This window comes from Geotrypetes seraphini, chromosome 3, assembly GCF_902459505.1.
Source record: "Geotrypetes seraphini chromosome 3, aGeoSer1.1, whole genome shotgun sequence".
Classification (NCBI taxonomy): domain Eukaryota; kingdom Metazoa; phylum Chordata; class Amphibia; order Gymnophiona; family Dermophiidae; genus Geotrypetes; species Geotrypetes seraphini.
In genome coordinates this window covers 268,255,937-268,268,644 of record NC_047086.1, presented here as the reverse complement: position 1 = coordinate 268,268,644, position 12,708 = coordinate 268,255,937, and the positions used below count along the sequence as shown (strand labels likewise).

At 49.1% G+C, this 12,708-nt stretch overlaps 1 protein-coding gene across 1 annotated transcript in view; it reads left to right on the top strand.

Annotated features, from left to right (window-relative positions):
* The window catches only part of PCNX2 (pecanex 2), a 1,104,481-nt gene that overhangs the window by 756,814 nt on the left and 334,959 nt on the right, over positions 1-12,708 (top strand). The window contains 1 exon segment of the mRNA XM_033937641.1: positions 8,515-8,579. Coding sequence (XP_033793532.1) covers positions 8,515-8,579 — 65 coding nt within the window.

Sequence of the window (12,708 nt, the reverse complement as noted above, 5' to 3'; positions counted from 1 at the left end):
GTATGACACAGGACCTACATTTGTTGGAGCTTTGGTCCTCGACCTGGCAGCTGGGCTTCAACGTTAAGAAATGCAAGATCGGGGGTCACGTGATGACGTTGAGCTGAGCGGCGGCTCCTTGCTCGTGCTCCGACCCTCTCGCGCTTTATTCTTCGCTTTTTAAAGCCATCCTGCTTTGCCATTCTCATTTCTTCGGTGCAGGGCGGAGCGGAACGCTGTGGGAAGCTAGCGGCTGCTTCGGCGGCTCTCTACAGCAGTTTTCGGGCAAGTTATGCCCGTTAAGACCCCGTGGCCGATTCGGGCACAGCGTGTGCACGGGGCTCCCAAGATGGCGTCCGGAACTACGACCCCGCCGAGAGTGCTACTCCAGGATGACGCGGTCAAGGAGTTGACCCGGACCATCTCTGCGGCGATAGATGAACGGCTCACTAAGCTCCAGGCAACTGTGGAGGATGTGCAGGATTGCCTGGAGCGACATGGTCAGCGACTTCAGACCGCAGAGTCCCGCATAGCTGCCCAGGAGGACCGTTCTGGGGCGTTGGAGACGCAGGTTCGGGCCCTGCAGGCTCAGTGCGCGACCCTCCATGAGCGGCTTGAAGACCAGGAGAACTGTGGCCGCCGCAACAATATTCGACTGGTGGGCCTGGCAGAAAACATTCGAGACGCTGAGTTGCGTGAGTTGGTGGAGAGGTGGCTGCCTGGCGCGGTGGGTTTTACCCCAGAAGGATCGCGCACCTTGGTGGAGAGGGTGCATCGCCTGGGCCCGCGTTGAGAGGGCGCGGGGAGGCCTCGACCTGTTATTGCCAGGTATCTGAACTTTGCTGACAAGGCCCAGGTCATGGCTCTGTACAGAAAAAAGGGCGCGCTGGAGCATGAGGGCGTACTCCTCCGCTGAAGTGGCTGCTCGCCGGCGCGCCCTGGCGCCTTATTGCACCGAGCTCCGCAACAGAGGCCTACGCTTCGTGGTCCAATATCCTGCACGGGTCCGGGTCTTTGAGGCCGGGGGACCGAAGACCTGCGAGGACGTGGAGGCGCTACAGGCTTATATAAGATCTTTGGCACCTATACCTCCGGACCCCTGAGAAGATCTGCTTCGTTTCCCTAAGACTCTCTTCAGATTCTGTCTCTCTGGTGACTGGACCCGGGGCTGGATAGTCTTGAACCTTTGCCCTGTGTTTCACTTATGGGGGGGCTCTAGGACTCTGGGGCCAGCATCGTTTTTCTTTTCTGTCAGGTTCTTGGCTGCCCTGATGGCTGTTTTTGGGGTGTAATATCCTGTTGTACCTGCTGCTACTTCAGCTTTGACACCTGCTCAGGACATGCCCATCCAGGTCCCTGGACTAGGCTGCTGTTTTCTTTTTTGCACATAGGGATCCTGGACTTTGGACTTAGGGTGTCTGGTATTTCGAACTTTGCCCCTTGCTTTTGTTTGCTTTGTTTTTTTGTTGCCTTTGGACATGCTTGTGCTGGGGGGTTTGCTATTGGGGGTGGGGTGGTTTTTGAGGCTTTTGGGGTCTTTTTGCGTGAGGGGGATGGGGGGCTTTCAGTAATATGTTTTTAGTGTGGGGGGGAGGGGATGGCTGGGATGTTGGATGGGTATGGGGTGGGAGGAGCGGGAGGGTGAACGGATGGGGTTTTGTATGTCTGGTGGGCTGTGGACTGTGTATGTGGGGTGTGCTTGGGTGTGCATGTTTGCGTGGTGTGGAAATGGGGCGGGGAAGAGGAGTTTGGCTGTGGGGGGGACGGTTCTCTAGTTCAGTGGAGGGTTTGGGGCTCTATTGATTGTTCTTGGGGGTTTGGCTGGGAGACCCTCAGGGATTCTGTGATGTTTCGTTGGGACGGCGCATTGGTGCTGGGTACTTCCCATGGCTATGGCTGACTTGGTGTGTCTTACGTTGAACGTGGAAGGCATCAACTCTCCTGTGAAGCGCACCAAGGTCCTGTCGTTCTTGAAGAAGGAAAAAGTCTCTGTGGCTTTTCTACAGGAGACTCACCTCACGGCCTGCGAATATCAGAAGTTGCAGCGTGACTGGGTGGGGGAAGTAGTGGCGTCCTCTTATTCGTCTAGGCAGAGGGGGGTGGCTATTCTCATCCATAAGGCGGTGGTAGCGGTCACACACAGGGTTATCCGAGACCCTCACGACCGCTTTATCATCTGGGCGGGGACTTTGAATGATAGACCTGTGGTGCTCTGCAATGTTTACGCACCTAATGTCTACACTCCCTCTTTCTTCTCTACTCTAGTGGCCCATTTGATAGCATTACCGAATTATGAACTCCTGGTGGGCGGGGATTTCAACATCACTAGCAATCCCTCCATTGATTGTGAGCCTCCGAGACCAGTGGCGGCGGATAATGAGTGTAGGGGGATGAACTTCCTGATGGGAGAGCTGGACCTCCAGGATGTGTGGAGGGTTTACCACCCTGGGGAGGTGGACTTTACCTTTTTTTCAGGGGTTCACCACTGTCACTCCCGTCTGGACTACTTTTTACTCCCCTCTCGTTCCATTGGGCGGACGGTACGCACCCACATATTGGATGTCCCTTTCAGTGATCATGCTGCTGTGACATTGACTCTCAAGTGGGGGAGTGGCTCTCTGGTTGATCGTATTTGGCGTTTTAATCCCTCCTTGTATCTAGATGAGGAATTTCACACCTATCTCATCGAGGAATGGTCTAAGTATAAGCAGACGAATGAAGGGACCGAGGTCTCGGATACCATATTCTGGGAGGCAGCGAAGGCTTATCTCCGTGGTTGTATAATAGCCTACTCTATTCGCAAGCGCAAGCTCCGGGATGCTGAACTTACGTCGTTGGCAAAACAGATGAGGGAATGCCGGTTATATCATCTGCGGCATAGTTCTGAATAAGCTCGACAGTCGTATCTCCGTCTACGTAAACAAATTGACGCCATTCTTTCTGCGCGGGCTTTAACTCATCTTGATGTGTACAAGTTTCAACTTTATAGGTGGGGCAACCGGGCGGGGAAGCTCCTGGCCAACCTGGTTCGCCCACATCGTCGCGCAGCGCGCATTTCCCATATTCGGGACTCCTCGAATGTGTCACATCGGATGGAGACTGCTATCCAGACCCAATTTGTACGATTTTATAGCGACTTATATAGCGCGGGCATGTATGATACTGAGGCTCGAGACCTTTTCTTTCGAGACCTGAATCTTCCATTTGCCTCGGAGGCGCACCGTGACTTACTCAATGCCCCTATTACTTGTCAGGAGATCTCCACGGCCATCGGACGTTTGAAACTAGCTAAGGCTGCAGGACCGGACGGCATGGGGCCTGAGTTTTATAAGATCTTACAACATCATGTGGGCCCTGCCTTATGCGCCATGTTTGGTGATATGCAGGCCTCAGATAGAATTCTCCCGGAGCAGAACCATGCTCATGTCGTGGTGCTTCCTAAACCGGGCAAGAATCCCACCTTGGTGGGCTCTTATAGACCCATATCCCTGCTTAACCAGGATATGAAACTTCTTACAGCTATCTTGGCTAAGCGCCTGGCTCAGGTTGTCCCTTTGCTTGTACATCCCAACCAGGTGGGTTTTGTGCCTGGTCGTTTTTCCTCGGCTAACATTCTCAAGGCACTGGTGGCTCTGAGGGAGGGCAGGGGACGCCCTGGGGACGATTTGCTGGCTAGTTTAGACGCAGAAAAAGCCTTCGATAAGGTTGTTTGGCCTTACCTTTTCTGGGTCTTGCGCCGCTTTGGCATTACAGGCTCTTTCCTTGAATGGGTGGTCCGTTTGTATAAGGCTCCTACCGCTCAGCTCCTCATTAACCGTCAGCGCACGGCTCCTTTTCCTTTGCGGAGAGGGACCCGGCAGGGGTGCCCCTTGTCGCCGTTGTTGTTTATACTTTCGCTTGAACCACTGGCGACTAAGATCCGAGACGCCCCGGGAGTAGAGGGCATCCAAGTGGGGGAAGAGTTATGCAAGATTACCATGTTCATGGATGATATGCTGCTCTTTGTCGGTAATGCCCGGGTTTCTATCCCTTGCATAACTACCTTTATTGACTCTTTTGGGGCTTTCTCCGGACTGTGTATTAATTTCAGTAAGTCTGAGGCGCTCCCTGTCACTTTGCCTTGCGCATCGCAAGCTCTGCCCTCTTTCCCTTTTAGGTGGGCGGTGGGAGAGCTTAAATACCTTGGGATCTTTCTTAGCGCTGACTGGGCCGTGGTTTATCGAAGCAACATTGTGAATCACCTTGCCCAGCTTCGGGATGCTTGTCATCGATGGGGGGACCTCCCCCTGTCGCTCTTTGGCCGTATTGCCTTAGTAAAAATGGTTCTGCTCCCCAAGATTCTTTACCCTTTACAGATGATTCCCCTGTGGTTGCGGACGACCGAGGAGAGGGCCTACAGGTCCTTTGTTGGATCTTTTATCTGGCAGAACCGGAGGGCCCGCGTTGGGTTTTGGAGACTCACGCAGAGCAGAGACCGGGGTGGTTTAGCGCTCCCGGATCTCCGATTATATAATGTGGCGGCCCTGATGCGCTGGGTGCATGAACTCTACACGCTAGGTTACCGATTTGCTCCTCCGAGATTGTTCGATTCTTGGGTGGCCCCGCACTGTGCACTGGCTTGTCTTGACGTCCCTAGGTGGCGGCGCCCCAGGACGGGTTGTAATTCTCTTTGGATGGATCCGCTGCGGCGTGCGTTGCTCTGGTGGCGGCGCCGGATAGGGGGGGGATCGCGGGACCACTGGGCTTTTCAATTTGTTAGGGTTAACCCTGCGTTCCCGCCAGGTGTCGGTGGAGCACGAGGCCTGGAGGCCAGCTTTGGCACTTGTTTCTGCTTGGGGCATGTTGACTCATCGCCATCCGCGGATGGGACTTTCCCTCCCCTTGCTGACCTCCGCCGTCACTGGTCTCTCCCTGATATGCCTTTCTTTGCTTATTTACAGCTGCGTCATTTTTATGAGGCCTTTCGGAAATGCGCCCCTACTGGCTATCGTTTCTTGAAGGTTGACCACATCTTTCTCTCTCTTCCTGCCTCTATGAATTCTCTCTCTACTTGGTATAGGATGGCCCGGGCAGAACGACCGGACCCTCGGCTCCTTGGTTTGGCTTCCCAATGGACTGAGGAGTTGGGGGAGCCGGTCGGGGTTGAGATGTTGGTTGCCTGCTTTTCCAGCATCCCTAGAGGGGCGCAGAATGTTTCCCTGCAGGAAATACAATTCAAAATACTACACCGCACATATTTTACTAGGGTACGGGGCAGGAGGGCAGGCCTTTGGGGGTCTGATCTATGTGTTAAATGTCAGCTTATGCATGGTACCCTTGTACACATGTTATTGGAATGTGCGCAGCTGGAAACTTATTGGAATGGGGTGTTGGATTTCTTGGCTCGGGTTGTGCAGCTGCCTTCTCAGTGGTCCTATTTACTTATTCTACTGGGGTGTGAGGGAGAGGTGTTAGACCAGGGCCTTAGTTCGGAGCACTGGCGCTTTCTGTACACCGCTCTGTTGGTGGCCAAGCGTGGAGTGCTCCGTCTCTGGATGGATGTCAATGCGCCTGAGGTGCTAGGATGGAAGCGCTCCTTACTTGAGGTGGCCCGCTGGGAGCTCCGTATTAGCCCGGAGCCGCTGTCAGCGTCCCGGCGCCTGTACCGCTCTCTATGGGATGCTACCGTATTGGAGGTTGGCTCTCTGTGACTGGATGTGTGTCTTGCCCATATTCACTTTCACTGGACTGAGGGGGGCAGGGGGGATATCTGTTTCCTCGTTTGCTTGGATGGTTGCTGGTGTGTGAGTGTGACTGGGGTATGACTGGAGTATGGAAGTTGTGGTGCGTGTGAGTTGGCTGGATTTTGGGGTTTTCTTTCCATGTGTTTCTCTTGAGGGTTCTGTTCATTACAAAACGTTGAATTGTACTGCAGGCACTTTGTGCTTCTTTTTTATGCGGACTGAGACGGGGTGGCTTTTGATTTGACTTGCCTTTTCGGGGCCTTGTGGGGTTGGGCTTCCCCCTCCTTTGGGGGGGTGCTCCCCTGTTTGTTATGATGCTCTGCTCACTCCTAGTCCTGTCTGTAATGTAATGTTTTCCTTGGCTGTTCAGTGCTTTTCTGTTTAATAATAAAAATTATTTCAAACAAAAAAAAGAAATGCAAGATCATGCATCTCGGCAGCAGAAATCCGTGCAGAACTTACACCTTGAATGGTGAGACCTTAGCTAGAACTTCAACAGAATGAGACTTGGGAGTGATCATCAGCGCAGACATGAAAACTGCTGATCATGTGGAGAAGGCTTCATCTAAGGCAAGACAGTTGTTAGGTTGCATCCGCAGGAGTTTTGTCAGCCGGAAGCCTGAAGTCATAATGCCATTATACAGAACCATGGTGAGACCTCATTTGGAATACTGTGTGCAATTCTGGAGGCCACACTACCAAAAAGATGTGCTGAGAGTAGAGTCGGTGCAACGGATGGCCATCAGGATGATCTCGGGGCTCAAGGATCTATCGTATGAGGAAAGGCTGGAAAATTTGCAGCTGTACTCACTCGAGGAAGTAGGGAGAGAGGAGACATGATCGAGACGTTCAGGTATATTACCGGCTGTATCGAGATGGAAGAAGAGATTCTCTTTCTCAAAGGACCCTCAGCCACAAGAGGGCATCCGCTCAAACTCAGGGGCGGGAAATTTCATGGCGACACCAGGAAATGTTTCTTCACCGAGAGAGTGGTTGATCCTTGGAATGAGCTCCCAGTGCAGGTGATCGAGGCAAACAGCGTGCAAGAATTTAAGAGCAAATTGGATGCCCATGTAGGATCCCTTAGAGTAGTGGTCTCAAACTCAAACCCTTTGCAGGGCCACATTTTGGATTTGAAGGTACTTGGAGGGCCTCAGAAAAATAGTCAATGTCTTATTAAAGAAATGACAATTTTGCATGAGGTAAAACTCTTTATAGTTTATAAATCTTTCCTTTTGGCTATCTTAATAATAATATTGTAATTTATAGCTAAAAAGACATATGATCAAGAAACTGTTTTATTTTACTTTTGTGATTTATGATAAACATACCGAGGGCCTCAAAATAGTACCTGGCGGGCCGCATGTGGCCCCCGGGCCGCGAGTTTGAGACTACTGCCTTAGAAGATTAAACCAAGGGAACCTATCACCAGGAGTGGGATCCCTAGGATAGTAGACTTGGGGGTGGGTCAGTGGAGTGGGCAGACCTGATAGGCTATGACCCTTATCTGCCGTCATCTTCTATGTTTCTATGTTTCTATGATTTAGGTGTCACAATGGGGCATGATGCATAATTAATGTGACCATACATCCCGTTTTGAATGGGATCATCCCATTTTTAGATCGCCTGTCCCGTTGTCCCCATTCACAGCTTCAGGATGCCAAAATGTCCCGTTTTCAGAAAAAGCGTCCTGAAGCTGTGCGTGGGGACATCGGGACAAGCGATCTAAAAGCAAGGCTTCTCCCTGCTTCGCCAACGCAGCAACAGATCAGGTGCCTGGCTGGCCCAGAACTTCCTCTCTGACATCAGAATTGACGTCCGGGGGGATAAGGCTTGCACAGTTGCTGCTGCACGCACCTGGCCTGTTGCTGCGTCAGCGGTGGCTTGGAGAAATCGGCAGTGGCAGCGGCTTGGGGGAGCAGACAGGGAGACAGAAAGAAAAAAAGGAGGACAGAGAAATAGAAATGATCCACAGAGGGTCTGGTCTCTAGAGCTGTGCAACAAGGGTGATTACAGCAATAATGGTTTTCTGTTGAGCTTCATGCTGCAGCTTTATGGAACAGAGGAAAATATGATGGCCAGAAAGATAAGCAGCTCTGTAGTGAGAAAGTGTTTGAAGTGGACAGTGGATGGTGCATGTGAGGAAGGTCAGGAAAGAAAGAAAGGGGGGAAGGAAGGAAGGATCAGAGACATAGTGATCAAAATGTGTCAGTTTTGAGAATCTATATTTTGCACTATAGTTAACGGGATATGGGGGATCAGGGTCTGGAGGGGGAGGATCTAGGGAAGATCGGGGTGTCCTGCGGGGAGTGTCTTCTCCTGTTTTGAGGAAAAAATAACTGGTCACGTTATGCATAGTGCCAATTCTGTAATGACACTTAGGTGCATCTACATGTCAGATGCTATATAATATTAATGAAAATCCGCTTTGGTGCACCAGAAATTAGGTGTGATCACATAAGCCAGGTTAACGGCTGGTATAAGTGGCCAAAGTGCATCATGTAATGTGCACAAATGATAGCATTCTATAAGTTGTGCACATTGTTTGGCCTCATACTTATAGACTGTACCCCCTTACAGTTACACACTATAGTATGTACACACTATTTTGTGGACATAGTGCATTGTGGCATGTATCTACCAGTTATGGGTGGCACTTATGCATACTTTGCATGTGCCGTTTTATAGAATTGCCTCCTAAATGTGCAGTATTATGAAGAAGGGATGATTAAGTCCGGTTTCATTAGCTATTCCATGTACGAGTATGCAATTGATCTTTTCTTTCATGCTATGTATTTGCTTCTATTAACAGCACAAAAAGGATGGATCATTCAAATATGAGGCTGATAACTCAAATTGAAAAAGACCCAGGTAACTGTATGCTTTTCCAAATGCTGTATTCCTCTTTTACTGTCCTAAAACCTTGCATTTATTCCTACAGGCAAACAAGCAGTGTTCCTGAAGGGAAAATCCTAGTGAGTAGAGTCTGTTTAGGAAAAATGATCTGGGACAAAAATTCCCAGGAGGAAATTCTCTTTCTTGATAAAAGTATATTAATTGATACATAATAAATACCCATAAAATAAATTCTATCAAGTATTTAACTCACATACTTTGCCTGCAGAAATGGCTTTTAATATTGCTTTCCTATAAAAACAACAGATCTGATAGGGAGGCAATTTTATTAAAAGCCATTTCTGCAGGTAAAACAGTACATCACTGGCAGAAATAGGATTTTATTGTCAAAATTTTTTATTGAGCTCAACAGGAAGTTCAGAAGCACAAAGAAAAAGAAAAACAAGCTCGCTGAATATCAACAGTAAACACTGCACTATGCAAACATCCCTACCCACACAACTCTACATGCCCCCAGAATCTCAAACGCAGATAGAGAAGAAAACTGACTATGAATAAGGTACAGGAAGCAGCAAACAACAAGGTGAACTCGGAATAAATACCCCCCCCCCAGTCCTCCTTCAAGCCCAGCCCAAAATATCCAAGCAAGAAAATTAGGCATATAAAGCACATATATCCAGAACAAGCAACAGGTATAGAGATTAGTCCAGAGCAAGAAATCAACAATTCAGGAGGCGACTACGTGCCACCAGAGTCATAGTGGTCCAAAAGGGCACCAGGTACAATGAAAGATGCGTCCAGGAAGTGAAGAAAAGTCCTGTACATCTTTACGTTCCCACAACAAAAGGGTGATCAGACGACATCGCCAAAGAGAAAAGTCAGGCCCCTCCACCTCCAGCCACTTGAGCAGAATACACTTGGCTATCACCACAGTCCACCGAAGAAATGCAGCAGTCCCCGGTTTGCATTTCGTAGGGGAACACCAAAAAGAAACAAGGGGGAACGTTGAATAACAGACCAAATATGTTCAACAAAAAGAAAAATAGTTTCCCAAAAGGATTGGATAACTGGACAGGTCAAGAACATATGTCCCAAACCAGCTTCTGAAGCATCACAGCGGGGACAAGCAGCAGAGGCTCGGAACCCCGAGAGGTGAGCCTGTTTAGGAGAAATATACAGGCGTAAAACCAATTTATAATGCTGTTCCCAAAAGGTTGTATATTTATGAAAAGCAGGCAATTTGCATATAGCACAGAGAACCACATCATCAGGCAATACTATAGAAAGATCACGAGCCCAAGCGTCCCTCAATCTAACATGGTCAAGCAGGGGGGACTCATCCTTCAAGTGTCTATGGTGAAATTTGAGAGGAACAGAGAGCTGAGATCCAAGGGTAAAAGCCGTGGACAACAGCTCCTGACAGGAGGCCGTCAAATGGCCGGGTGGCAAAGAGGCAACATAATGATGAATCTGCATGTAAGCAAAGCCATCAGTACTAGAGAATGACACGGTGACAAAATTCATCACCGTTCCCGTCCCCGCGGGTAACCGCGGGCAACCATCTTCATGTCATTCTTTAAGGAGAGAGGGAAGAATCAGAGTATGAATGGCCACAACCACTGACCCACATGCTTTGCTTTGAAGAATGCTGGTGTAGAAGGACTGAGGTTGAAATAGACACTAGAAAATGACATGGGATTATTTCCCGCGGTTATCCGCGGGGACGGGAACGGTGATGAATTTTGTCACCTTGTCATTCTCTAATCAGTACGAGGGAGATCAAATTCTAAACATAACATATCAAAAGATTTAACCCTCCCATCGTCGCCCACCAATTGAAACAGATAATGAATCCCTCCCTCCCCCCCCCCCCCCCGTTTCCCAATGGACAAAACTTGCTCCATCCATCCCCAGGTAGAAAGTTCCTATTAAAGCGTAAAGACAAGAATGGAGAAATAGTAGGACTAAGAGAGTGGAATTTACAAACTCATTGCCAAGCCTTCTGCAAAGGGTACTGTAAAACCGTAAGAGGAAGGGGCTCAAGTTGAGCCAAGGGCACAGAATGAAAATAGGCACTAAAGTGGGTCTTAGGAAAACAAGAGAGCTCCAAAGAAGTATTAGTAAAATGGGCAGTACCCCGAAAAAATCATTGATGTGACGCATACCACAACCAACTGTCAAATGGCTTAGATTCAGCAAACCCAAACCCCCCTTATACCAGGGGGAAGCCACCAGTCGGTAAGGCAAATGAGCACACTTACTCGCCCAAAGAAATCGTTGAACCAGATGCTCCAGTCGTTTCTCATCCTTAGAAGTCAAGTAAAGCGGGAGGACCTGAAAAACGTACAACCAACACGGAACAACTAACGTATTGTATAAACTCACTCTGCCCAGAAGCGATAAAGGAAGTCCCTTCCATAACTGCAAGCGAGTGATCAGAGCCTGAAACAACGGTTCTACATTCAAAGAATATAATCTAGAGAGGTTGAGGGGAATGAGGAGCCCCGAGTATTTCACCGTAGACTCCGCCCACCGGAGGGGAAATGGACCCCTCCATATCGAACGAACTTCAGGACAAGAGGGAAGGGCAACTGATTTGTCTAAATTAAGCGAAAGGCCAGAGTAAAACCCAAATTCGGAGAGGAGATCCAACGCAGCAGGTAAAGCAATCTCTGGGCGAGTAAGAATGAGAAACAAATCATCGGGAGGAGTGTGTGGCGCAGTGGTTGGAGCTACAGCCTCAGTACCCTGGGGTTGTGGGTTCAAACCCCACGCTGCTCCTTGTGACCCTGGTCCAGTCACTCAGTCCTCCATAGCCCCAGGTATGTTAGATAGATTGTGAGCCCACCGGGACAGACAGGGAAAATGCTTGAGTACCTGAATGTAAAAACCGCTTAGATAATCTTGATAGGCGGTATATAAATACCTAATAAACTTGAAACTTGATCAACAAAAGCCAATGTCTTCAATTCCGTACCTGCTACACTAAGGCCCTGAATGTCCTCAAAAAGACGTAGAATGCAAAGTAAAGGTTCCAAAGAAATGAGAAAAAGTAAAGGGGAAAGAGGGCAGCCTTGTCTGGTTTTCCGAAGGATGGGAAAGGAGTCCGTATGGGTGCCATTAACCAACAAGGACGCTAGAGGGTTAAAGTATAGGGAACGAATAGCTTGAAGAAAGAATCCCCGAAGCCCAACAAACTCAAGGGTACATAGAAACAGAAAGGACCAATGCATACTATCAAATGCTTTGGAAGCATCTAAATTAACAAAGAGAGCAGGGATCTGGTAATGTTGACAATGGGCAAGCGCAAAAAGGACCTTCTGAACAAAACCCACCTGGTCTGCATGAATTACCGTAGAAAGATGAGGGGCCAAACAGTCGGCTAGCATACAGGAAAGAAGCTTGAGATCAATGTTTATCAGAGAGATCGGGCGATAGGACCCGGATCAGCCGCCTCTTTACCCAGTTTTAACAACAATGTGATAAGCGCCTCATTAGCATAACAAGGGAAAGAACCACGGTCAACAACAGTATTAAAATAAGCCAACAAAGGACCACACAGGTGAGGGGAGAGAAGTTTATAAAACGCACCAGAAAAACTGTCTGGTCCCGGGGCTTTCCCAGAACATAAGGTCTTAATGGCAGTCTGCAATTCACTCACCTGGAATGGACGATCAAGAGCAGCCACCACATCCTCTATAAAGTGCGGCATCCCAAACGAATGAAGATAATCCCCCAAAAGCTCTGAAGAAGCATCATCCGGAGCAGCATACAAGCGTTCAAAGAAGTCCAAAAGTACCACAGATACCTCTGTGGTACGATACACCCTGCCCCCCCCCCGACGACCAAAGTGACAAAACCGGTTGCCTACAAGTCTTAGTGTCAACCAGGCGTGCCAGAAAACGGCCAGGCTTACTACCAAACCTTTGGAAGCGATGTTTATGATAAGCTGCCCATCGCTGATAGCGAGAATGAAGCAGAGAGTTGAGAGCTCCCTGAGTGGACAAATAGCACTCCCGTGTTGTCTCTGGAGGGGCAGAAGAAAAAGCCCTCTTAGCAGCCCGTAAGGCCCTCTCCAAGGTAAGAATACCATGGTGAATACATTTATTCCGAGCACAAAGAAAAGAAATCACATGACTCCGAAGCACCG